Raw genomic sequence first — 27081 nt, 5'->3', positions numbered from 1 at the left:
AACCAGAAGGTTTTGTCGATCCTAAAGGTGCTAACAAAGTGTGCAAGCTCCAGCGATCCATCTATGGACTGGTGCAAGCATCTCAGAGTTGGAATATTCGTTTTGATGAGGTGATCAAAGCATATGGTTTTATACAGCTTACGATGAAGCCTGTATTTACAAGAAAGTGAGTGGGAGCTCTGTAGCATTTCTGATATTATATGTGGATGACATATTGTTGATTGGAAATGATGTAGAATTTCTGGATAGCATAAAATGATACTTGAATAAGAGTTTTTCAATGAAAGACCTCGGTGAAGCTGCTTATATATTGGGCATCAAGATCTATAGAGATAGGTCAAGATGCTTAATAGGACTTTCACAAAGCACATACCTTGGTAAAGTTTTGAAGAAGTTCAAAATGGATCAGTCAAAGAAAGGGTTCTAGCCTATGTTACAAGGTTGAAATTGAGTCGGACTCAATGCCCGACCACTGCAAAAGATAGAGAGAAAATGGAAGTCATTCCCTATGCCTCAGACATAGGTTCTATCATGTATGCTATGCTATGTACCAGACATGATGCGTGCCTTTCCATAAGTCTAGAAAGGAGGTACCAAAGTAATCCAGGAGTGGATCATTGGACAGCGGTCAAAATTATCCTTAGTTACCTTAAAGAGGACGAAAATGTTTCTCGGTTATGGAGGTGATAAAAAGTTCGTCATAAAGAGTTACGTTGATGCAAGCTTTGACACTGATCTATATGACTCTAAGTCTCAATCTAGATACGTATTGAACGTGGGAGCAACTAGCTAGAGTAGCTCCATGCAGAGCATTATAGACATAGAAAATTGCAAAATACATACAGATCTGAATGTGGCAGACCCGTTGACTAAACTTCTCTCGCAAGCAAAACATGATCACACCTTAGTACTCTTTGGGTATTAATCACATGTGTGTGAACTAGATTATTGACTCTAGTAAACCCTTTGGGTGTTGGTCACATGGCGATGTGAACTATGGGTGTTAATCACATGACGATGTGAACTATTGGTGTTAAATCACATGGCGATGTGACTAGATTATTGACTCTTGTGCAAGTGGGAGACTGAAGAAATATGCCCTAGAGGCAATAATAAAGTTGTTATTTTATATTTCCTTATTTCATGATAAATGTTTATTATTCATGCTAGAATTGTATTAACCCAAAACTTGATACATGATACGTCTCCGTCGTATCTACTTTTCCAAACACTTTTGCCCTTGTTTTGGACTCTAACTTGCATGATTTGAATGGAACTAACCTGGACTGACGCTATTTTCAGCAGAACTGCCATGGTGTTAATTTTGTGCAGAAATAAAAGTTCTCGGAATGACCTGCAAATCCATGAAGGCACTTTTCAGAATTAATAAAAAATACTGGCGAAAGAATTAGCGTCAGGGCCCACACCCTGGTCACAAGGGTGGGGGGCGTGCCCCCTCCCCTAGGGCGCACCCCCCTGCCTCGTGGGCCCCCTGGACGTCCACCGACCTCAACTCCAACTCTATATATTTGCTTTCACGGAGAAAAAAATAAGAGAAGAAGGATTCATTGCGTTTTATGATACGGAGTCGCCGTCAAGCCCTAAAACCTCTCGGGAGGGCTGGTCTGGAGTTCGTTCGGGGCTCCGGAGAGGGGAATATGTCGCCATCGTCATCATCAACCATCCTCCGTCAGCAATTTCATGATGCTCACCGCCGTGCGTGAGTAATTCTATCGTAGGCTTGATGGACGATGATGGGTTGGATGAGATTTACCATGTAATCGAGTTAGTTTTGTTAGGATTTGATCCCTAGTATCCACTATGTTCTGAGATTGATGTTGCTATGACTTTGCTATGCTTAATGCTTGTCACTAGGGCCCGAGTGCCATGATTTCAGATCTGAACCTATTATGTTTTCATGAATATATGTGAGTTCTTGATCCTATCTTGCAAGTCTATAGTCACCTATTATGTGTTATGATCCGTTAACCCCGAAGTGACAATAATCGGGATACTTACCGACGATGACCCTAGTTTGAGGAGTTCATGTATTCACTAAGTGCTAATGCTTTGGTCCGGTTCTCTATTAAAAGGAGGCCTTAATATCCCTTAGTTTCCATTAGGACCCCGCTGCCACGGGAGGGTAGGACAAAAGATGTCATGCAAGTTCTTTTCCATAAGCATGTATGACTATATTCGGAATACATGCCTACATTACATTGATGAACTGGAGCTAGTTCTGTATCGCCCTATGTTATAACTATTACATGAGGAATCGCATACGACATAATTATCCATCACTGATCCAATGCCTACGAGCTTTTCACATATTGTGCTTTGCTTATTATTTTGTCGTTGCCACTTTTACAATTACTACAAAACTGCTACTGTTACTTTTTGCTATCATTACCGTTACTTCCATACTACTTTGCTACTAAATACTTTGCTGCAGATACTAAGTTATCCAAGTGTGGTTGAATTGACAACTCAACTGCTAATACTCGAGAATATTCTTTGGCTCCCCTTGTGTCGAATCAATAAATTTGGGTTGAATACTCTACCCTCGAAAAATGTTGCGATCCTCTATAGTTGCGGGTTATCAATACATGTGTGGATACATAGACCAAATATTGTGTCCCTAGTAAGCCTCTACTAGACTAGCTGCTTGATCAAAGATGGTTAAGTTTCCTAACCATAGACATATGTTGTCATTTGATGAACGAGATCACATCATTAGGAGAATAATGTGATGGACAAGACCCATTCATTAGCTTAGCATTATGATCGTTCAGTTTTATTGCTATTGCTTTCTTCATGTCAAATACATATTCCTCCGACTATGAGATTATGCAACTCCCGGATACCGGAGGAATGCCTTGTGTGCTATCAAATGTCACAACGTAATTGGGTGATTATAAAGATGCTCTGCAGGTATCTCCGAAGGTATTTTTTGGGTTGGCATAGATCGAGATTAGGATTTGTCACTCCGAGTATCGGTGAGGTATCTCTGGGCCCTCTCGCTAATGCACATCATAAGAAGCCTTGCAAGCAAAGTTATGAATGAATTAGCTGCAGGATGATGCATTACAGAACTAGTAAAGAGACTTGCCGGTAACGAGATTGAACTAGTTATGAAGATAGCGACGATCAAATCTTGGGCAAGTAACATACCGATGACAAAGGGAATAATGTATGTTGTCATAACGGTTTGACTGATAAAGATCTTCGTAGAATATGTGGGATCCAATATGAGCATCTAGGTTCCGCTATTGGTTATTGACTAGAGAGGTGTCTCGGTCATGTCTACATAGTTCTCGAACCCGTAGGGTCCGCACGCTTAACGTTCGTTGACGATATAGTATTATATGAGTTATGTATGTTGGTGATTGAATGTTGTTCGGAGTCCCGGATGAGATCACGGATATGACGAGGAGCTCCGGAATGGTCCGGAGGTAAATATTCATATATTGGATGGTATGGTTAGGCCAAGGGGTCAGGCCCATGGGGCTATAGGTCGGTGCAAAAGAAAGTTTTCCGGAGGTCAGAGGCCAAACGCCGGAGACCCTGGCATCTGGCCCTGGGCCAAACGCCGAGGCCCATGGCGTTTGGGCCAGAAGCCGAGGCCCATGGAGTCTTGGCCAGACGCCAAGGATTGTGGCGTTTGATCCTAGAGCCCAAGTGGGACTCTTGCCTTTCGGGCAAAACCGACTTTGAGGATGCTTTTGCTCCAAGTTTCGACCCTAGGGCTCAACATATAAATAGAGGGGCAGGGCTAGCACCAAAGACACATCAAGAATCAGCAAGCCATGTGCTGGCAACCCCGTCCCCTCTAGTTTATCCTTCATCATAGTTTCCGTAGTGCTTAGGCGAAGCCCTGCGGAGATTGTTCTTCACCAACACCGTCACCACGCCATCGTGCTGCCGGAACTCATCTACTACTCCGCCCCTCTTGCTGGATCAAGAAGGTAAGGACGTCATCGAGCTGAACGTGTGTTGAACGCGAAGGTGACATACGTTCGGTACTTGATCGGGACGGATCGTGAAGGTGTACGACTACATCAACCGCGTTGTCAAACGCTTCCGCTTTCGGTCTACAAGAGTACGTAGATACACTCTCCCCCTCTCCTTGCTTTGCATCTCCTAGATAGATCTTGCGTGAGCGTAAGAATTTTTTTGAAATTGCATGCTACGTTTCCCAACAACTTTTCCCCTCACGCTAGGGTTTCCTCTCCCCTCAGCTGCGATGTGATCGCCACCGTAGGGTCTCGTCTTCCCTCCCTCCCTCCTCTCCAGCCAGCCACGCTCGGACCGTAGGGGCAATCCTCGTATTGTTGCCCGGTCTCGACGCTCCTGGTTTGGTTTTGGGGGTTGCTAGGGTTTCTGTGCAAGCACCTGATTGAGTTTTTCTCGGGTCAGGGAATCGACATGGCGACGAAAGTTTCAAGCTCCAGAGTTGCATCGGACTTGGAAGCTTTAACGAGTGAATTGGGCCTTGATAAGGAAGACCTAGATGATGTGGTGGTGGAACAAGAGGAGCCACTACCGCCGAATGCAACAATGTTATTGATCTATCTTGCTTATAGCTTGGAGAGAAGACAAGGATACACCTATGGGCAATAATGTTATTGATGAACTAGATGGATAACTCTGGTTTATCAACCTTTTTGCTCGAGGATGAGCAAGGTTTAAGCTCGGGGGTGTTGACGAGTGGATTTTATGCACACTTTTAGAGAATATTCTAGTGCCAAAATCCCTCATATCCTATCCATCTAGCACTTATTCATGTCCCCAATGCATACCTTTTGGTATTTACTTGTTTTACCAAGTTCGTTGCACACCTTTTTTTATTTAGTTTTTCTTCTTTTGTGGTCTTTGTAGGTGTGTTGACATGTTCATGGACTTGGAACATCAAAAGAACCAAGTTGGGGGTCAAACCGGAGAAGTTCCAGGCACCAAATCAAAGCCCTTTGGAGAGTTTGATCCAAGGCCTCTGACGCGCTGGGCTTTTCGCTAGCAATTCAACAAGGCCAAGAACATCAAAATCGGAGTTCGTATGAAGAAATGGTGACCGAAATATGAAATAGCTCCCGAAGTCTGGAGAGAACGAAGGCCTTCCATACGAGCATAGCCGCTCGTATGGATGCTCGTATGAGCTCGAGACAGCCACGAAAATTGGTCATAACTTTTCAGATTTTTCTTCGATTTCGTCCCCATCTTTCCCTATGGGATCCTTGATGACCAAGGTTTGTATTGACGTGGATTTGGCTCCCTGGCTGCCGCAGGAAGCCATCTCCATCCTCCACAAGTCTTATCTACATCCACCACACCTCCATTGCAGCAACTCCACTAAGAGAGAAGGGTCAAGACAAGGAAGAAGAAAGGGAAGAGGCGCCTCATGACTGGTGCCGACTGAAGGGATGTCTGGAGGCATCATGTTGTACTCAAAGAGGCATCATGACCTGCATAGTTCTACCAGGCCCAACACAACCACACTCCCCTCAAAAAAGAAAAAGTAGTCGTGCTGCTGAAGCTCGGCCTATTTGGTGCACCACACATCAAATATGGGTTTGGACTAAAAATCAACTTACCATGACTAGGATACTACTAGGGTTACCTAATATGGGACTAAAATTCAAGTCCCCTCGAAGCGTATATAAACCCCCATCGGTCCCCTTCACCAGCGACACCACATCCACCCTCTTCCCCCATCCCCTCGCCGGCACCCCCATTGGCCCCCTTCGTAGGCCGCTACCTTGCACCCTTTCTTCCCTCATTACCATGTCGGTGGTCGTGCCCTCTTCGCGGACCTTTCTCCAGCAAGACCAAAGAGGGTGGATGGGACTTCTTCGAGTGGGCCGAGAGAGAAGAGGGATGTCAAAGAGGGCGTGGGACTTCTTGGAGTGGGCCGAGGATGACACGCGTCACAAGGCTGAGTTAACCGTTGGTCGTGCCCACCTCTCCATCACCCTCAAGTGCTTCGACTGCATATCGATGACCAGATGCGTAGAAATGGAAACCGGGCTAATACCCCCCTTCAAAAATGTTGATGTATGCCACGTTCTGGACACACATGCATTCGCCGATCGCGTGGCAGCAAAAGTCGCTGCAGGCGAAGTCTCCCCATCCACGAGATCATGAAGAGCCTGTAGTTAAACTAGGTTAAATATATCTTGTGATCCTTCTTGAAATCTATTATGTAAATCCGTGTTGAAATCCGAGTTGAAATTCTAGTTGAAAAACTTCCATTGTTGGCGTGGGGAAGGAAAATGTCCCACACAAAAAAAATAGAGCGATATTATGACAACTCTATGTCTGCACTAATCCTCTACTAAACTCCCATTTCTTTTCACCATTGCGCCTAAACACGCTATAATGTAACGCGGCCTTCGTACTCCAAGGTGAGGCTTGGGCTTGAGTAGGTTGAAAAAAGACATACAACCTTTCAAACGTAAATAGATGAACATGGGAAAAGCAAGAACACCGGCTGTTGTCTTTATGTTCCAGATTAATAAAGATATAAACTCACTGGAACTCTCCGCAAAGTTTGTCTAATGAGGCTAGATCAAATGTAAGGATTCCATTAGACATCTACCTATCCTATGAAAAACAAGTTTCTTTACAGCAATCCTACAACAATTCATGAGAATCACTTCATTGAGACAAAATTCCGGAATCCCTTGACAATCATGATGATGAAAATGATGCCTGAGAACAGGCCGTGGCACAACACAGACAAATCTTGCATAAAATTATCAGAGCGAAAAATGGAGAATTTTATTCAACAAACTCGTTATTTGCACAACTACACTCAACCATAGGGGACACCAACCACCACCAGCTACTTTGCAATATGGGTTTAGTTCTCATACTAGTATGTACATTGTTTTTCCATGAAAAAAGTAGCCAAGCCTCTCGATTAGCATGACATATTATATTATCATATAAAATCCCACCTTAACACCAAATATCCTGCACAGGAAAAGAATAGAGAGTAAGGTTAATCTGACATTGCTATCACGTGTCGTGTTTCATAAGCAGCTACTATGTAAAGGGGGGCACTTAGATTAGTTTCTTGAATAGAGCTTTCAACATTTTTGACTCAGAAGTAGTTAAGAAACCACATGGAACAATGCAAAGCTGCACTTTTAACTATGAAGGAGTATATCATATGGAACTACGAAAGCAACTGTGGCACTAAACTTGCAAACTTTATATACATGCAAATTCATGAATACTGATCAAGCATCTAGTTCCCCCTTCACAAGTACTCCCTCCGTCCGGAAATACTTGTCATCAAAATGAATAAAAGGGGATGTATCTAGATGTATTTTAGTTTTAGATACATCCCTTTTTGTTCATTTTGATGACAAGTATTTTCGGACGGAGGGAGTAGTTCATGTACAAAGCAACAAAGCCAATGGAGAAGAGGCATATAAACTTCCACAACCTAAACTGCACCATGACATCTCTAGTCCCCTTTCACTGTGGGGCAGTCTTCATTTACTATATTTAAGAGTAATCATTCAAGGGCTAACTCAATATTTGTTGTGTTTCTCTGTTTCTAGTTAAGAGTAATGAACAAGAATTTGATCCTGCAAGGTAACACAGTTCAAAAACAGACTGCAGCGCTACACAGAATGAATACTCACCCTATGTTCTGCTAACTGACTCGGCAGCTGCTGGCAAAGGTTGACGATCCTCCAAGAATGTTTGTGTTGAAGGAAGAGAAGAGAGACTCATTCTAGCGGCCCCTTTATCTTGATGATCTTCTGTTTCTTTGCCATCTGAAATACCTGTTCTAATGCCCCTAGAGGGTATAGAGAAACTACGGGATATAGGCCCAGGCGGTGTTGGTAGAGGCGATGCAGTTTGTGGAGCACTTGGTGGTGTTTGCCTGGCCCTAAAATTAAAATGGTCCTGCCCTGAGTGGCCTCTGGATGCCAACGGGGCAGAATTTGGTACCAACGGCGCAGAGTGGGCGACTAAACTAGAAAATGCTGTATTTCTTGACGCACCAGTGGGCGGTCGTGGTAGCTCGTGAAGCTCCTTAATTCTGGGTGACGATATGGGTGGCGGGGAGGAACTGGGTGACACTCTCACATGAACTGTTGGCTGATGTGCAGAGCTGTGCCTTGCGGCGGCGGCATCAATATTCTCTGTTGACCTTGGTCGGAGAGGAATCGGACCAGAAAAGGACCCCCTCTTCACTTTTTTGTTGTCAGAAGAAGTCTTCAAATTGTTATAGCCTGGTAAAGCCGGATCAACAACTGGGAGCATTGTCCTTATTTCTGCTGTATTGGTATTGCTTTCTTTCAGCACAGACTGTGCATTAGATAATCTGGCAGGACTTGGTAGCTTATTGTCTCTCAAATCTCCCATATGTGTGCTTGGGTTGAGCGGAGATGAATGGAAAACACTTTTGCTCTCTATAGGAGATCCACTCGTAGGATTTCCCGCGACTGTCTGAGAGGTGGCTTGAACATCATTTGGAGTAGGCAAAACATAAGTATGTAACTTCCTCGTTGCAGAACGCCGCAGCTCTTTTACTCTTTCTGCTGTCTCAAGCTTTTTCTCAGGAAAAAGTGGAGCGGACTGGCTTACAGGTCTTTGTCTTTCACCAGGAAAAGAGGAATAATCTCCTTTGCTTCTATCAAAAAAATCCTGTGAGAATAAGAAAGTCAGATGACGGACTCTCAAGGTAGTGAACACAGGGGAGGAACACTCGACGAAACAAACTGGAATATGTTGTACAGGACAAGACAAAATTAAATGAAAAAATTAAGATGTACACAAACTAAATCCAGTTTACAGACAGTGACACAAGTTAAGAGCACCGACCACGCTCTTACAAGCGCAATAAGCTGTATGTGAGGAAATTTAGATATGGGGTGGCATTTACCTATTTAGATCTTTTCAACACATTCGACACATGGAGTGACATACCAATTTTCAGTTTATAACAAAATTTATTGCTTTTTGCAAGATAGCAAATAACTACCAAGACACTTGAAGCAGCACAGTTTTCTCAAGTGCAGTGAAACAGTTGTAAAAATGCCTATCAAGCAACATACAGCAACTTCTTCAGTTTGACATTTAGCTATGCTCAAATTACAAAGCTATATCAGTACCTCTGTAGGACTACGGGAAGCATGACCAGCTTCTGCAGTTTCCTTGCTTTCTCCATAATCAAAAGAGAGTTCTCCATCATGACTCTCATTGTAATCGTCATCATTTTCATCTTCAACAGAGTAATCCTCATCTTCAAGTGCACTGAACTGATGATCGATGTGTTGTTGCTCGGCAGCAAGCCTAACATGTGGCTCCACAGCCTCAAGAGACTTGACACCCTTTCTGAATAAATTTAACTGGTCCACACAAAATATACAAAAAAATGTACAATATGAGTTTCTGGAGAATGTGATAAAACAAAAGAAAAGAGGAACCTCTCCGAGTGATAAAATGTGCACCTGGGCGGCATGGTGCCGAGCAGCTTGTGTGAAAAGACTTCGAAACTGTCCTTGCTTCAATGACTTTAACCGGAACAGAAAAAGAGTTGCTTCCTCTTGATAATCTTCCTGAGCTTGTTTCAATTGCTCTGACGCAGCCGGATCGCCTTTGGAATTCTTAGATCTCCCCTTCTCTTTCTGCGCATTTAGCAAGACTTCGAACAATTCTCTGGAAGGAATATGGAGTAATTAAAAATCATCTCAGCAGGGTACGAGTGTAAGCCACAATTTGTATAAGCATCTATACCTTTTTTCATCACACTGTCGCTTCATTTCCTGCAATGAAACAATCTCTGCTAGTTAAGTGTTTTTCCTCCTGGAACAGAGACATAGCTCTCTAACGGGTTCATACTATGAATATTAAAATTCTTTAAATAAATGATTGCTGCATTAATGGTGTGTTTGGTTTATGCCCAAGGTTGTCCCACCAAAACATTAGCTAGCCAAAATTTTGGTTGAGGTTTTGGTTGGCCAAAATTGGCAAGAACAATGAACTAGAGTTGGCTACAGTGCATGGCATGCCAAATAATTGGCAAATATCCAAACAAAGATCATTTTTTGAGTCATCAACAAAATTTGGTAGGTACACTTTAGCCACAATACAAACATACCCTAAATATTTTACATAAGGATGCATCATAAGAACATAAGAAGAAAAAGAACTGAATTGTCAACAAATTTGACAATGCATAGCACCATGTTTTTCGTATGATGCATGTGTAGCACCATGTTTGAATGCTTAACAACACCTTCTAATGAACACATAATATGATATGCAGTCACCCTTTGTGGTAACCTCATACTACCAACTTTTTTTCTTTTTCCGAGCAATCAGCAGGAGCAAAGCATGCTAACAACTTTCTTTTGGGGTATCAAGACATAGTGTCCAGACTCCAGAGTGTTCTAGTGCCCTTTAAGATTTTATTGACAGTGTCCAGAGTGTTCTAGTACTCTTTTAAGATTTTATTTCAAAATTAAAATGTACTGTATTAGAGAAGAACGTTTGTCACTGAAAGGCTTTGTTGTTGTTGTGTCTTATGGACCAAAAAAAAATCTACTGAGCTCAAGGACCATAGAGAAAAGGGCATGAGTGTTAAAGAGAGATGCACATAAACAACACCATACCTCTACAGTTTGAAGCTCATTAAGTAGGGACTGTGATGGAGTGGTAATGGTAGTAAGAACATGAACACGCTGAGGAAAAGATGATGAAACAAATCAGCACTAGAAGATCATACTAATTCTGCAGCTTTAATAAATATAAGCAACTAGAAACTTACATAACTATCTACAAGTTTCCGAAGTTCAAACTGCGATTTCCCGAGCAACAGCAAAACCTTATCTGGGGGCATACTGTTAAATGTAAGCATCAAGCGGCAAAGTGTGAAACAGCCAAAAGTTATATTGCATGTTCAATAACATTAAGGTGATAGTGAGTACTTTGTTTCAAAAGAGAGAGGGCGAGAAGGTGTACTACTGACTAGCAAGAGAAGATGGTTAGTGTAAAGAATCTGCATTACTTCACTTTGTCATTTTCCTTGAAGAACGTAATCAATGTAGCTAAAAGCGATATTTTAGAGCTAGGGGTGCAGAGTAAGATTTTTAGAATCCTAAATGCTACCATCATAACTGATCCTAAGCATGTAACTGAACATAAACAAGCAAGTTCACATGGGAAAAGTATACACAGCATGATTACCATTAATTCCATCTTTAGTTGGTGTAACTCTCTTCAGTAAACAAGTCCCCATTTCTTGTAGTGCTTCAGAGAATTCTGCACACATATATCAAGTCATCAACTAATTATTGGCATTCAGTACATAGGCAGATATACATATAACTGTAGCTGCTATAACCTTAACACACGAAGTCAAATAGATGATAACACTTGACGAATTCAAATGAACTGAGATTGCACAATTTCAATATGGTGAACAACCCGGGAATTTAAAAAATAGTGTACTATGTGCTGATGAATAAATAACCATGATATCTCTTTTCATAAATACTCTCGTAGTCAACCAAAAAAATAGATAAACTTCAACACAAGATTTTCCATACATTTGAAGAAGGGCGGCTACTATTCATATACCAAACTAATTACTCGTTGGAAATGATCAACAAAATATTTGCACCAAGAACAACAGAATCTGTAAAGTGGGATAAACAAGACACTAAAATGTATTATGACTGAGGGAAAAGGTAGGCAAGAAAAATACCATATGAACTGTTTGCTATTGCTGCTGCAACGGCAAGCAAGTTATCATAGCAGTTCCTCATATCTGCCATATCCTGTTAAAAGTAAAGTAGCAGTGTGAAACAGAGTTGGAAATATGTTGCTATAGAAGCTGCTCTTAACACGACGACAAGTTTGGAGTATTAGCAGAAGTAACTTGTTTGGAATGTAAACTAGGTTTTACTGCTAGTAAATTTGACCACAATGTTTCACATACAATGTCATTGTTTTCGTTATTCAGAATAGCCATTCATTTTGAACAAAATGACGCTTGGGAAAGGGGAAGTCTCTTGTCATATCCAACGAGATTTTTGACTACCAAATGATATAAAACGACACCCCTAGTTTAACCATGAAGGCTTTTTAGCCACCAGACTAGAGCAGCTAAGTTCTCAGATGTTAGATTTTTTTTTCTCACTCAAGGGTGATACTGCACATATAATCACTCAATTGAATTCACACATACTTGAACAAAGTAAGCAAAGGTTCGCGTATCAACCAAACAGTAGGTGCCAAAACCCAATCGCACATCACCCCTCCTAATTAACCACTAAAAATTCAGTTGGAACAAGCCCAAGTTACCACACCGACAGCGGACCAAAGGAAAATCTCGATATGCCACAACTGAACGTCGTTGACGACAAAGCAAATGAGAGCATGCGATGATCTAGAACTCAAAACAGATTCCAACCCACTAACCAACCAATTCACGCATTCCACACTAGGACTAAACTAGAAAACAACACCGGGCTCGTCACTAGCGTTCAATCAACGCCTCGACAGCCTCCCATGGCTGTTCCCACTGCAATGGAGCACAGATCCGAACGCCGGAATCCCATCGTACTCCACCACGAAACAAACATCCCGAGGCAATTCACATGGCACTAGGGGGGCCAGGCCATGGCGCCACACCCACGCCTACCGACAGCCACACCGCGAAGCAGCCGCCCCGGACACCCAAACGCAGTAAGCGGCTTCAGGAGCTCGCGGACGCGGCCTGCGAAGCAAAACCAGGCGCGCAGCCGCCCCTGCCCTCGCGAGATCTTCCCCCGCACCGTCCGCCCCCCAGGCGCCGCTCCCACGCACACTCCATGCGACGGCGAAACGAAAGGGAGAAGCGAGAGACGCCGCAGCGGAAGGCGCACGCACCTGGGCGGCGGCGAGGAGCTCGTCCGCGGCCTTGGCGGCGGTGGAGTGGTCGCGGTGACGGTCCACCCGCTGCTCGTGGCGCTGCAGCGCGAAGCCCCGCAGCTTCCGCAGCGACGACTTCATCTCGCGCCCGCCGGATCAACCGCCGCGGCCGCCGAGCCCCGAAGCAGAAGCAGCAGCAGCAGCAGATCCCGGCAGGCAGCACCACGGCGACGGATTCGCGGAGCGGAACCCTAGCTGTAGCGCCCCCACACGCCCACAGCACTAGGAGAGCGTCTGCCACTGAGGGAGGGGAGGGGAGGGGAGACGGAGAGTGGAGAGGAATGGGGAATTGTTTTTCCGCCGAGCCGAGGCCGAGGCGCGAGCGGTTCCTTTATTATTAGTATTATTTTTTTACCACCACCACTACTACTGCTATACTAGTAACTAGTCCTCCCTCCGTATTCTTCTCCGCGAACTGAACTGTTTCAAGGGGCCCTTTAATGGCGGTACTGTTAGGGTGGGTTTTTTTTTCTACTCTACTATCTTCCTTTCTTTGTGGGTTGCTTTGAAGCTTTCGATTTCGTGCTGTGCTCAGGTCCGGTCTTTGTTTGGTCAAAGGGAGCCATCAATCAGCGGCTACACTTCCGTCCGTGTCTTTATCTTATTTTTAGCCCTGGGTTTAATAGCCTCCCTCTCCCTTCCCTGCGTGGGTGCTGCCGCTTTCCTCTGCCTGTCTAATTGGACCGACTGGAGTAGTGCTTGCTTGCTGCCTGCAGTGTCGTACCAGTACTATAGCTCGGTCCTCGCTCCGGTCAAACATGGCGTTTTCCGGAAGCAAGCAGGCTGAGAGACACTGCTATGCTATGCCATGCAGGTGGGATCTGCGTGAGCTGCCTCTGTGCGTCTCGTGTGAGTGAGCGTCACGCCGCTCGGGTGACCCAGCCTTTTGGTCCAAGCCAGAGAGAGAGATTCCGCGGACGCAATGGGCTCCTTTTAGCATATGTATCTTTCAAGGGTTGCTGTTCAAAGATATTTTATCAGCAAGAATAGACCGGTTTAGTATTAATTATGATGCTCACGGGCGCCGGATCGGTGCTCAATTATGACGCTACGCAACCTTTGACTGGATCTGTTAGTTAGGACCCAAGCACCGGCTATGTAGTTGAGGGCACCTCGTAATTGTTGCCATGGCCGATTATTATTAGCTGAAACGACGAGCGACGGATAGTCTCTCCCTTCTATGACGGCGACTCAATCTAACGGAATCACCTCGTGAAGATGTTCAAATCCACGAGCCACGACTGGTGGAAAAAATGGTTTTTCAAAGATACACGAGGCGATAGGCTTTGACGAGATAAATAACTTTTTTCTATGAGAGAGAGAAAGAACTTTTTGTTTTTGAGAAATACAAAGAAAGAACATGGCACATGCATGAGAACACCTCAGTTTTCCATTTATGTAACCACCATGATTAGGCCGTAGTAACAATCAATCAACGAAAGCTGCATGCGTAAATAATTCACAAGGCAGTGGAGGGAGGCAGCAGCGAGTGCGGTGAGATCCGACTGGACTGCAGCTAAAAGAATAACATGGCAAAGGCACACCTACAAAAATTTAACTCGCTTTGAGTTTGGGCAATTGTGGATACCATTATGGAACACACACGTTTCTTTCTGGCCGGGCGGGCGACGGGAAAAAGCATGGGCAGAGTAAAGTGAAATCTCGATCACGCAGATGCCGCCATGGGCAACGCTCTGTAGCAGGCTCGCCTGGCCGCTCGGACGATATCCTCGATCTGCAAGGTCAAGAGCAGGAGTAAGTTTTGGTCACGTTAATAAGATGATAAGATAATAACAAAAACGATCGACGGATCGTCAAATGTTAACAGGGCAAACATGTTTTACTGCTTCCTTGTGATTGCTCACACCAATAAACATCACAACATTTTCCATTTTGCTATTTTACGGTCCTATGTTTGCAGTACACAAAGCCAGAAAGAATTTGGTGGCAGACAGAATATTTAGGCTTCCCTTTTCAATGGAGCCCCAGACCAAATACACCCTCGTCAATAATGTGAGTCCAGAGATGCAAGGCAACTTTGGACCACTAAATGCCGCCCGAGTCATGCAAAATCCAGTTTCACACGCTAAACATCAAGCATTACAAACAAAGCAAATAAATACTGATGCTGTGACCACCTTGACCAGAAAGGCCACCACCTGGTGTCCACAGCTAGACAACAGGGCGGAGAATCACCAACTTAGAATTATGAAGGGACACCCGACAGGCATAACAGGGTGGCAGACAAAATTCCGCACAAGTGATTTAGGAGGATGTGGAAAAATGCTGGTGCTGACAATGATGTACTGTTGTCTCCCATTTTATGTGTAGCATGTGCTTTCAAAATTATGGTCAAATAACCATGCACATCTCATAGTTCCAGTGAAAAGGATATATGCAAATTGAGCAACCTGATTGTAGACACACTACAAGTTCAGATAAACTGCATGACATCTGCATGGATCCAATTTGCAGGTAATTCCGGCAACTGACAGGGAACCAAAATAAAGATGACAGAATAAGTTGAATCTCGAATATTCCCCAATACTCGACATCTCTCAAATGCAACCAAACTCCATGTACAGTGTACCCTTACTATGAAGTACTTCCTCCGTTCCTAAATATAAGTCTTTTTAGAGATTCCAATGTCCGTATGTAGTCCGCATTGGAATCTCTAAAAAGACTTGTATTTAGGAACGGAGGAAGTACTTATGAACTAAAACAGTTACTTTCCCTAATCCCTGCTGGTTCTCGATTTTCTATTGCACTTTCTCAGGATAGTGCAATCCATTCAGATGATACTAAAGAAAATCCAACTTGTACTACAATAATAGCGTCAGCTGGTCTATTGCCATTGAAGTCAGCAAGAATGCACGCATGTGGCCAAACACAAAAATTAAGGGATTGAACAAACATCTATAGTAATTAGTTGTGTAGAAGCAACTAGAAAAGCTAGCAGCCATGCAAAACAACACTACTTGAAAGTTTAAGCCATAAAATGGATCAAAGAGAAAGAGATGTTACAGGACCTGTGGAACAGCCAATCTCTCAAGGTTGGCAGCATAGGGCATGGGTACATCAGCTCCAGCAATCCTCTCAATTGGAGCATCAAGATACTCGAAGCTTTCTTCTACAACAGACATGCTGCAAAATAAGGCATGTATGTGTTAAGATAATTCTTACTACACAAGTTTGTTTGTGTGTGCGCGGTGGGGAGAGAAAGAGAACCATATCTCAGCACCAACACCATGCTGGGGGAAGCCTTCTTCAAGAGTCACCAATCTATTTGTTTTCCTAACAGATGCATTTATGGCAGCTCTGTCCAGTGGCCTAATTGATCGAAGGTTGATCACCTATTGAAACATATCAGTATAGAAAATAAGGAAGCATTCATGGCATGTATCATGTAGAGTAAAATCATATCGATAGTTACGCTGAAAATATATTTTACAAAAGAAATTACCTCAGCACTGATTCCTTCCTTGGACAGTATCTCGGCAGCCTGTAAACAAACTGAGCGTTATCATATGTCAAAATAAAAATGCTGGGAGAGTAACTCGACCCATCAACAGAACATACCCTATATTAGAACAAAACACAAAAGAAAACCACAATTCCCAAAAGGGCACTTTGCATATCAACTTAACAAATAGGAAAAGCATATCAATGTAGCACATTGAACTCCTTTCGGAAAAGAAGACGTGCCAATGTGACGTCCTTGAGAAATGAAAGCTAATGGTGTGTCAAATCCTACAAGGTTGACAACACAGCAAATTCATCTTTCTCCACGTTGTTTTACCAACTATAGCATGACGCACCTGAAGAGCATAGCCGACCATCTTGGAGAATGCAGTAATCGTAACATCTTTACCCTCGCGTTCTATCTACAGAAAGAAGAGATCCACAGGTAAGTACATACTGCAAAGAATTTCAGTAATTATATCCCAAAAATAACTATCTAAGAGCATGCATCTGATCTCTGAAAGCAGTGCATACTGCATAGAGGTCAGTTTTCTGTTGTTGCTTTCAATCCTATTCATTGAAACCAACAACAGAAAATCGTCAATGACTTCAAAGCAGCGAATGCATCAGAAATTTCTTTCTAAACACATGCACATAATAGCATACCTTAGCTTTGCCAATCGGCAGAGCAAAACTAGAATCAAGCACTTCATCAGAAACAGGGAATGACTCTCCATAGCTGCAGAAAAAAACATAACATCAATGAAAAGATAACAAGCCGATATAAAGGATAAATACCTCAACAAGGTCAGATGTTGCATACAGTAATTCATTTTCCAGAAAAACAACGGGATCAGGATCCCTAATTGCAGCTTTTAGCAAGCCTCTGGCATCTTCTGAAGAATATGGAGCCAGAACCTTAAGTCCTGGAACATGCGCAAACCAAGCTGCATAACACTGTATACCAGTTCAATTAGTACAGTGCAAACACCACAATCATTCAGTGTTTACAAAAAGATGCCACCACAATGTATTGAACATAGATTGAGCATATCCTAGGAGCTGGTAGTAAACTAACTTTGCATACATAGCTAATGATAAAGAACTCGCACAATGATAATTTAGGTCTGTTGGCTTAAAATCAAAGAAAACTCTACACAACCATCTGAGATTATACACACACACACACACACGCACGCACACACCTCCCTGAACCTTGCATAACCATTTTGGCAAGGGAGTTATATCGACTTCTAAAAAGAAAGTCATCATTTAGTATATTTGGTGTTACTATTCTAGTATAGCAAAGAGGTCTACATGTCTACTGTATCTTCTCGAAACAAGCACAAGCAGGTGGCAACAACATAACAAAGAAATAAAGCTACTTGTTTCAAAATTATTTGATTCCCTCTTACGAACCTGTGAGTGTTGAGCACCAACTCCAGCAGCAGCACCATTTGGTCCTCTGAAAACAATTGGGACATTTATCTGACCAGCTGACATGTAGTTTGACTTGGCAGCTGAGTTGATGATATGATCGATTGCCTGAATGTTACAAATTATTAATTATTTCTCTTACAGCATAAACAATTGAAATGTGCAGTTGTTATAATGAAAAAGTACATTCTAAATCACATGACAGTAAAAGGAACGCCTGATACAGAGGTAGACCTGTGTTGCAGTGAAAAAACTAGTGACAAACTGCCTGTCGGACACACGAGTAAAGCATGCATAATGATCACCTTTATTTTTATAGTACATGGAAATAACCATTAATGGTTAATACTACGTTGCACATTGACAACATTGTATTCAGATTACCAGAGATTCAAACTACATCCACTGTATTCTTCCAAAAAGTTAACTGGCAAGAAAAAAAGATATGTGGATGTCAACCATAAAAGCTATATCTTATGTAAATTATTCCAGAGAAAACCTCTAATTAACATCATCTTCAGAAGATTCATTATTAAACTAGGATCTTGGCAACACCATTCGCAAGACATATATACTACACGACTGTAAACACATAGCAAATACTAATCATAAGTAAGGTATAGAGCAAAGTGCTTCTTTAGAAAACTAGCAAGAAAAAAGGGTAGTAACTAATAAGAGCTTGCGCTTACATCGAGGATCGAGCTACTAAGTGTTGTAAACTGGTAATGTACAATAACATATGTTTCTTGAGAAGTGATTACATGCATTAAGTTGACTATCCTAAACCATGCAATGCTTTAAGGCATGAGCCATTCCCATACTGGGGAAAACACAGAAGTGCAGCATTTGTTAAGTTGGTTCAAGATACAAAAGCATGAAGCATGAGTGCTTCTTGCATCTTGAACCAACAGGTATTGCAGCATAAAAACTATGTGCATAAGGACTTTAAACCAAGCAAATAAAACAAATTTATTTGGTCCTTATAACTGACCTGCATTGAGAAATTAAATGTCATGAACTCTATGACTGGCCGAAGACCTTGATAAGCTGCACCAACACCAATGCCTGTAAAACCAGCCTGGACAAACATAACAATACCAGATAAATGCTTGAACAGAATTGTTTCAGTCTGAAAATGTACGGACGGACAGCAGCAATTGGATTATTTGAAGAATGTAAGAGTGGAACCTCAGTGATTGGGGTATCAAGAACCCTATCAGGACCATACTTGTCAAGCAAGCCCTTCGTAATCTGCAGAAAACCAATTGAACATCAATAATCATAGAATTTAGAATTTGATATCAGCTCACAAGGGGCCTACAGCAAAAACAAAATTCTTTGCACACCTTGTATGCACCTTGATATTCTCCAACCTACCACAAACGAAGAGGCGTTAGAAAAAATAAGCTACTAAAAGAACAAAAAAAATTATTCATTCAAAGTATTACCTCTTCACCCATCAAAAAGACAGAAGGATCAGCAGACATTTCTTCATCTAGGGCAGAGTTCAACGCGTCACGTACAGTGATCTGAACAGGTAAAACAGTATTGTATGTCACTAGCCTTGTAAGTTGTATAACAGAGCAGCTGAATGCAGCTTTCCCTTTTGTCCAATCAGCAAACACTTCTCAAAAGATAACTCTCGATATAACCCTATATACTTTCAGCATAAAAACAAACATATCTGACCACGCAGGACTGGGAATAAATATGTGCTGGCTGGTCCAGGAACCATCCTTTATTGCCCGCGGCCAAAGGATAATGGAGGCAATAACATACACAACCAATCACACCAATGACCACTGTTACCCAATTTCACTGGCACTCATTCTGATGTACTCAAGTAATAGCGAAGAATGGCAGTTAAAGGTGAAGAACAATGCAAGGAATATATTATGTAAAATGCATTTGCATAATGTTAATCACTAGGTGGTTATTCTCCGAGGTAGAGCCAATACATTGACATAGGTATGGACACATGGCCACTCGGTAATATCACATCTTAAGAAAAGAAAAAGAGCTGTATAAACAGTGCTTCATAAGCAAAGTAAATAACTAAATCTCATCTTGCAAATAGGAGAATACAACAACAACAACAACAAAGCTTTTAGTCCCAAACAAGTTGGGTTAGGCTAGGTGAAACCCATAAGAGCTTCACCACCAACTCATGGTTCTGGCACATGGATAGCAAGCTTCCATGCACCCCTGTTTATGGCTAGTTCTTTGGTGATACTCAGTCCTTCAGAACGACTAGGAGAATGTCTTGCCAAATAAAGTCACATGATATACGAACCCCAAGCAGAACGACTAAAGTCAAATAAGCGGTTTCTAATCTATGAGGAAGTCTACCGTGATGAAGGTAAAGAAATTATCACTTCAATGCAAGCCAAACCACAAAGGCAATTCATCTTTCCTCACAATAACAAACACACTTCATCTTCTAAGCTCTGCAACAATAAATTGTCAAACACACAAACGCTAAGGATAAAGCAACCGGCCGATGCTGTCACAGGCCCACAGCAATCTATGCGTAGGAAACGATGGTGACTTCAATTCTAAGATAGCCACTAACCACCGAAACATTACAACAGCCATTTTTTTGCCCCAAAGAAATACAGTAGAGATACGTAATATACAATTAAGGTACGAAACCAAAACTACATAATAAAATAACGAATTAATATCATAACCAACCACCCGCCTCGACACCAAATCAGAACAATCGCTGTGCGTCACCGCCACTATTATAATAACAACAGCAAAAGTCGTAATCGCCAACGCCATCTATAAAACTAAGCAGCAGCTGATCTCCGGTCAAAACAGCCCGTCAAATAACGAAACGACACAATCGAGCGAAAGCGGACCACGTCATTACAGGCCAATGCGGCGCGCGCGATTAAAAAAAACTAGGGTTCTGCCACGCGCTCACCTCCTTGGCCGCGGAGGAGTACCCCCGGGCCGCCTCCGTGAACGCCCCCGCCGCCGGGCGGAGCCTCCGCAGCACCTGCCCCAGCATCTGCACGCAAAAAACGGAACACCGAACCCGTCATCAGCAACCGCATCACAGATCGAACCTGAACAGAACGTGGGGAAATGATCGGAGGGAGATGCGATGCGGGGGAAGGGAATCGGCGCTCACGGGGCCGGATCCGAGCTGCCTCCTCGCGGCGCCCAGCATCTTCGTCCCCGCGATCGGAGCGGCGGGCAGGGGAGAGGGGGCGAATTCGACGGTGGCGCGGCGGTGGATGTGTCGCCGGGCGGGGGGCGGCGAGAGGGACGGGGGGTGGGGAGGAGACGCAGACGCCGCCTCGGAACGGTGGAATTGAAGGGCGTAGTAGGTGGAGGGGGGAGAAGGGCGTGGATACGTCTCTGCGCGAGATTCTTATTTAGCCAGCGTTTTTGCAGGAAAGCCCCTCGCTTATTGTGGACTTTACCAGCTTAATGATGCTTTGTAGGCCCCACGGCTCGGCCCAAATTAACTTATCTTTTCAGAGACAGAGTGGCCCAAAATAGTTGAGCCCACCGAGATTATGGGCTCAGAGCTATAAACATCGTGTTGGAGACCTCTCTCAACACATCACTTCATCAAACGGTATGTAAGGGATTTGGAAGAATGCAAGCCGAAGAGAATTTCAGCACCTCCGGGGCAGAATCACCAACAAGCTCCTCCAAGATGGATCCCACCTCCGCCCGGGTCTGTGAAGATACGAGTAGATGGTGCAGTCTCAAGAAGCCAAAATGAAGGGTCCTTCAGCGCGGTATGTAGGGATACATCGGGCCTATACCTGGGCTCTTCTGCAATCAGAGTCAGAGATATTACTGATCCACCAACATTGGAAGCGCTGGCATGTCGAGAGGCGCTCGCTCTGGCACAGGACCTTGGAATGGCTCATGTGATCATCGCCTCAGATTGCCAAGGGGTAATCAAGAATATTCACAAACAGGAGGGAGGAATGTATGCAAGCATAATTAGGGAGATTGGAGACACCGCAAGAACAATCAACGACTGCACCTTCATCTTCGAGGGTAGAGCTACAAATATTGAGGCACATAGCCTTGCTAAGCACGCTTTTGGTCTGGATTTCGGGCGCCATGTGTGGCTTATAAACCCGCCAGATCTTCGTTGTATCCCCATAAACATCTTTGAATTCTAATAAAAAGTGTGTTTAGACTCAAAAAAAATTAGACCAAATGTTTTTCCTTTTAAAATTTCCTTTTCTTTGTGTTTATAATCATTAGACACCTAGATTCGAATTGATGTGCTTGGGCAAATCTCTGCCTCTTCTCTTCTTTCGGATTGGATATTGTCTTCACAAGTTGACCACTGAGGATAGATTCCATCAGCTAGATAGTATCCCTTCCTGTATTGTTGGTCACTGAACTCAAAGTTGACCCCTAGGCAATGGCCTTCCACAAGCCCAACATTGGAGAACGCCAAAGCACGTTGATGTCATTGTGAGAATCAATCATGCCAAAAAAAGTGTCAAATCCAAAGATCTTGTGAAGCCACTCAGTGGCGGAGCGTGACAAGGAATCAAGAGGGGGCCAAATTTCAAAATGAAAGCATGACAGCTCGGCTCATTGATAGTCGTCGGCTCATCCCGTAGGAGGTAACAGTGGCGCGCAACAACACAAGGCATTTCGTGCAGCAGCAACCAGTTAAACTCTGCGGCTATGCAGTGGCTAGTGGTCCAAACCGAAAGGGGGAAACATGATTGAGGAGTTGTAACGACTAGTTAGAAATCAAATCATCATTGATGGGAGCACATTGAGGTAAGCCGTGGAGAGTTTTGGCCGAGAGCTTCAAGTATGCAAAAATCAGCCAAGCTAGCTACGCACGTATGGTGATGGGCTGCTTCAGAACGCTTAGTATGCACAGTTTAGAGAAAATTGCACTTTTGGAAGGGGGGCGTGACCCCGTTTGGCCTCCAAGAGGCTCCGCCACTGAAGCCACAGCTTCTACTATGTTAGTGCAACCTTTTCACATGCCTCTTGTGCTGCCCCTGCCAAGCAAATGGACAGTTTTTCCACTTTTAGTGCACGCAATCTATGCTACCAAGCATTCCAGAAAGCTTCTATCTGTTGGAGAACGTTGCATGAAAAAAAGTACACACACACAAGATTTATCCATGGAGATGCATAGCTACGAGAGGGGAGAGTATGTCTACGTACCCTCGTAGACCGTTAAGCGGAAGCGTTTATCAACGCGGTTGATGTAGTCGAACACCTTCATGATCCGCCCGATCAAGTACCGAACGTACGGCATCTCTGCGTTCAGCACACGTTCAGCTCGATGACGTCCTCGCCTTCTTGATCCAGCAAGACGGGCGAAGTAGTAGATGAGTTCCGGCAGCATGACGGCATGGTGATGATGGTGATTGATGTCTACTACACAACCTTCTTCCTGTAGACGTTGTTGGACCTCCAAATGCAGAGCTTTGTAGGACAGTAGCAAATTTCCTCAAGTGGATGACCTAAGGTTTATCAATCCGTGGGAGGCGTAGGATGAAGATGGTCTCTCTCAAACAACCCTGCAACCAAATAACAAAGAGTCTCTTGTGTCCCCAACACACCCAATACAATGGTAAATTGTATAGGTGCACTAGTTCGGCGAAGAGATGGTGATACAAGTGCAATATGGATGGTAGATATAAGTTTTTTAATCTGAGAATATAAAAACAGTAAGGTAACTAATGATAAAAGTGAGCATAAACGTTATTGCAATGCTAGGAAACAAGGCCTAAGGTTCATTTTCACTAGTGCAAGTTCTCTCAACAATAATAACATACTTTGATCATATAACTATCCCTCAACATGCAACAAAGAGTCACTCCAAAGTCACTAATAGCATAGGACAAACGAAGAGATTATTGTAGGGTACGAAACCACCTCAAAGTTATCCTTTCTGATCGATCTATTCAAGAGTCTATAGTAAAATAACATGAAGCTATTCTTTCTGTTCGATCTATCATAGAAATCGTACTAGAATAACACCTTAAGACACAAATCAATCAAAACCCTAATGTCACCTAGATACTCCAATATCACCTCAAGTATCCATGGGCATGATTATACGATATGCATCACACAATCTCAGATTCATCTATTCAACCAACACAAAGTACTTCAAAGAGTGCCCCAAAACGTGTGCCAACCCCTATGCATAAGTTCATTGAACCCGCAAGTTGATCACCAAAACATACATCAAGTAGATCACGTGAATATCCCATTGTCACCACAGATAAGCACGACAAGACATACATCAAGTGTTCTCAAATCCTTAAAGACTCAATCCGACAAGACAACTTCAAGGGGAAAACTCAATTCATCACAAGAGTGTAGAGGGGAAGAAACATCATAAGATCCAACTATAATAGCAAAGCTTGTGATACATCAAGATCGTGCCAAATCAAGAACACGAGAGAGAGAGAGAGAGAGAGAGAGAGAGATCAAACACATAGCTACTGGTACATACCCTTAGCCTCGAGGGTGAACTACTCCCTCCTCATCATGGAGAGCCCCGGGATGATGAAGATGGCCACCGATGAGGGATCCCCCCTCTGGCAGGGTGCCGGAACAGGGTCCCGATTGGTTTTTGGTGGCTATAGAGGCTTGCGGCGACGGAACTCCTGATCTATTGTGCTCCCCGATGTTTTTAGGGTATATGGACATATATAGGCGAAAGAAGTCGGTCACGGGAGCCACGAGGGGCCCACGAGGGTGGGGGCGTGCCTCCCTGCCTCGTGGCCACCTTGAAGCTTCCCTGACTTCCACTCCAAATCTCCTGGGTTGCTTCCATTCCAAAAAATAACTCTCCCAAAAGTTTCATTCCGTTTGGACTCCATTTGATATTCCTTTTCTGTGAAACACTAAAATAGGCAAAAAAAAACAGCAATCTGGGCTGGGCCTCCGGTTAATAGGTTAGTCCCAAAAATGATATAAAAGTGTTTAGTAAAGCACATAAACATCCAAAACAGTAATATAATAGCATGGAACAATCAAAAATTATAGATACGTTAGAGACGTATCAAGTATCCCCAAGCTTAATTCCTGCTCGTCCTCGAGTAGGTAAATGATAAAAACATAAATTTTGATGTGGAATGCTACCTAGCATATTTCTCAATGCATTTTTATTTATTGTGGCATGAATGTTCAGATCCAAATGATTCAAGATAAAAGTTCATATTGACATGAAAACAATAATACTTCAAGCATACTAACAAAGCAATCATGTCTTCTCAAAATAACATGGCTAAAGAAAGCTATCCCTACAAAATCAGTCTGGCTATGCTCTATCTTCATCACAAAGTATTTAATCATGCACAACCCCGATGACAAGCCAAGCAATTGTTTCATACTTTTACGTTCTCAACTTTTTCAACTTTCACGCAATACATGAGCGTGAGCCATGGACATAGCACTATATGTGGAATAGAATGGTGGTTGTGGAGAAGACAAAAAAGGAGAAGATAGTCTCACATCAACTAGGCGTATCAACGGGCTGTGGAGATGCCCATTAATAGATATCAATGTGAGTGAGTAGGGATTGCCATGCAACAGATGCACTTGAGCTATAAGTGTATGAAAGCTCAACAAAATAAACTAAGTGGGTGTGCATCCAACTTGCTTGCTCATGAAGACCTAGAGCATTTTGAGGAAGCCCATCATTGGAATATACAAGCCAAGTTCTATAATGAAAAATTTCCACTAGTATATGAAAGTGACAACATAGGAGACTCTCTATCATGCAGATCATGGTGCTACTTTGACGCACAAGTGTGGTAAAAGGATAGTAACATTGTTCCTTCTCTCTTTTTCTCTCATTTTTTTGGGCCTTTCTCTTTTTTTATGGCCTTTCTCTCTTTTTTTCGTTCGGAGTCTCATCCCGACTTGTGGGGAAATCATAGTCTCCATCATCCTTTCCTCACTTGGGACAATGCTCTAATAATGAAGATCATCACACTTTTATTTACTTACAACTCAAGAATTACAACTCAATACTTAGAACAAAATATGACTCTATGTGGATGCCTCCGGCGGTGTACCGGGATATGCAATGAATCAAGAGTGACATGTATGAAAGAATTATGAAGGTGACTTTGCCACAAATACGATGTCAACTACATGATCATGCAAAAGCAATATGACAATAATGGAGCGTGTCATAATAAACGGAATGGTGGAAAGTTGCATGGCAATATCTCTCGGAATGGCTATGAAAATGCCATAATAGGTAGGTATGGTGGCTGTTTTGAGGAAGGTATATGGTGGGTGTATGGTACCGGTGAAAGTTGCGCGGCACAAGAGAGGCTAGCAATGGTGGAAGGGTGAGAGTGCGTATGATCCATGGACTCAACATTAGTCATAAGGAACTCATATACTTATTGCAAAAATCTACAAGTTATTGAAACAAAGTACTACACGCATGCTCCTAGGGGGATAGATTGGTAGGAAAAGACCATCGCTCGTCCCCGACCGCCACTCATAAGGAAGACAATCAATAAATAAATCGTGCTCCAACTTCATCACAAAGCGGTTCACCATACGTGCATGCTACGGGAATCACAAACTTCAACGCAAGTATTCCTCAAATTCATAATTACTCCACTAGCATGACTCTAATATCACCATCCTCATATCTCAAAACAATTATCAAGCATCAAATTGATCATAGCATCCAATTCACTTTCATGATAGTTTTTATTATACCCAACTTGGATGCCCATCATTCTAGGACCAATTTTATAACCATAGCAAATACCATGTTGTTCTATAAGACTCTCAAAATAATATAAGTGAATCATGAGAGATCAATAATTTCTACAAAATAAAACCACCGTCGTGCTCTAAAAGGATATAAGTGAAGCACTAGAGCAAAGACAAACTACTCCAAAAGATATAAGTGAAGATCAATGAGTAGTCGAATAATTATGCAACTATGTGAAGACTCTCTAACATTTAAGAATTTCAGATCTTGGTATTTTATTCAAACAGCAAGCAAAATAAAATAAAACAAAATTTCAAGGATAGCACAACTCATGTGAAGAAGCAAAAACTTAGGTTCGACCGATACTAACCAATAATTGTTGAAGAAGAAAGGTGGGATGCCTACCGGGGCATCCCCAAGCTTGGATGCTTGAGACTTATTGAAATATTATCTTGGGGTGCCTTGGGCATCCCCAAGCTTGAGCTTTTTTGTGTCTCCTTAATTCCTTTTATATCTCGGTTTCCTATATCTCGAAAGCTTCA

General features: G+C 42.9%; 2 protein-coding genes across 3 annotated transcripts; both read right to left on the bottom strand.

The window, feature by feature from the left end:
• Window positions 1-6690: 6690 nt before the first annotated feature.
• LOC119311054 (uncharacterized protein At2g33490-like) lies at window positions 6691-13247 on the bottom strand. 2 transcript variants are annotated; one of them, XM_037586679.1, is made up of 10 exons: window positions 12892-13247; window positions 11726-11798; window positions 11206-11280; window positions 10787-10848; window positions 10632-10700; window positions 9754-9782; window positions 9468-9675; window positions 9129-9365; window positions 7650-8661; window positions 6691-6969 (listed from the first exon to the last, which is right to left on the bottom strand). In XM_037586679.1, the coding sequence occupies exons 1-9, from the start codon at window positions 13012-13014 to the stop codon at window positions 7651-7653; spliced, it is 1887 nt and encodes a 628-aa protein (XP_037442576.1). In that variant the 5' UTR covers window positions 13015-13247; the 3' UTR covers window positions 6691-6969; window position 7650. The 2 variants fall into 2 exon arrangements, with proteins under 2 accessions (XP_037442576.1, XP_037442577.1); XM_037586680.1 differs by lacking the exons at window positions 11726-11798; window positions 12892-13247 and having other exon boundaries at window positions 10787-10859; window positions 11206-11269.
• Window positions 13248-14301: 1054 nt separating this feature from the next.
• Window positions 14302-21166, bottom strand: LOC119311053 (pyruvate dehydrogenase E1 component subunit beta-2, mitochondrial-like). Its single transcript, XM_037586678.1, has 14 exons — window positions 20972-21166; window positions 20762-20848; window positions 19281-19361; window positions 19179-19205; window positions 19021-19083; window positions 18824-18910; window positions 17815-17940; window positions 17219-17352; window positions 17062-17134; window positions 16752-16817; window positions 16397-16435; window positions 16162-16286; window positions 15963-16077; window positions 14302-14668 (listed from the first exon to the last, which is right to left on the bottom strand). The coding sequence occupies exons 1-14, from the start codon at window positions 21008-21010 to the stop codon at window positions 14600-14602; spliced, it is 1131 nt and encodes a 376-aa protein (XP_037442575.1). The 5' UTR covers window positions 21011-21166; the 3' UTR covers window positions 14302-14599.
• Window positions 21167-27081: the final 5915 nt, after the last annotated feature.

Source organism: Triticum dicoccoides, chromosome 5B (assembly GCF_002162155.2).
Source record: "Triticum dicoccoides isolate Atlit2015 ecotype Zavitan chromosome 5B, WEW_v2.0, whole genome shotgun sequence".
Taxonomy (NCBI): Eukaryota; Viridiplantae; Streptophyta; class Magnoliopsida; order Poales; family Poaceae; genus Triticum; species Triticum dicoccoides.
Note: the sequence above shows the minus strand (reverse complement) of the source record. Positions and strands in the feature narration are given on the sequence as shown.

Coding starts and splice junctions, on each gene's coding strand:
- LOC119311053 (XM_037586678.1), bottom strand. CDS start 21,010: ATGCTGGGCGCCGCGAGGAGGCAGCTCGGATCCGGCCCC. Junction 19,362..20,761: donor ACTCCTCCGCGGCCAAGGAG/GTGAGCGCGTGG, acceptor TTACCTGTTCAG/ATCACTGTACGTGACGCGTT. Junction 18,911..19,020: donor TTGATACCCCAATCACTGAG/GTTCCACTCTTA, acceptor ATGTTTGTCCAG/GCTGGTTTTACAGGCATTGG.
- LOC119311054 (XM_037586679.1), bottom strand. CDS start 13,014: ATGAAGTCGTCGCTGCGGAAGCTGCGGGGCTTCGCGCTGCAGCGCCAC. Junction 9,366..9,467: donor CTCGGCACCATGCCGCCCAG/GTGCACATTTTA, acceptor TGTGTGGACCAG/TTAAATTTATTCAGAAAGGG. Junction 8,662..9,128: donor CTTCCCGTAGTCCTACAGAG/GTACTGATATAG, acceptor TTATTCTCACAG/GATTTTTTTGATAGAAGCAA.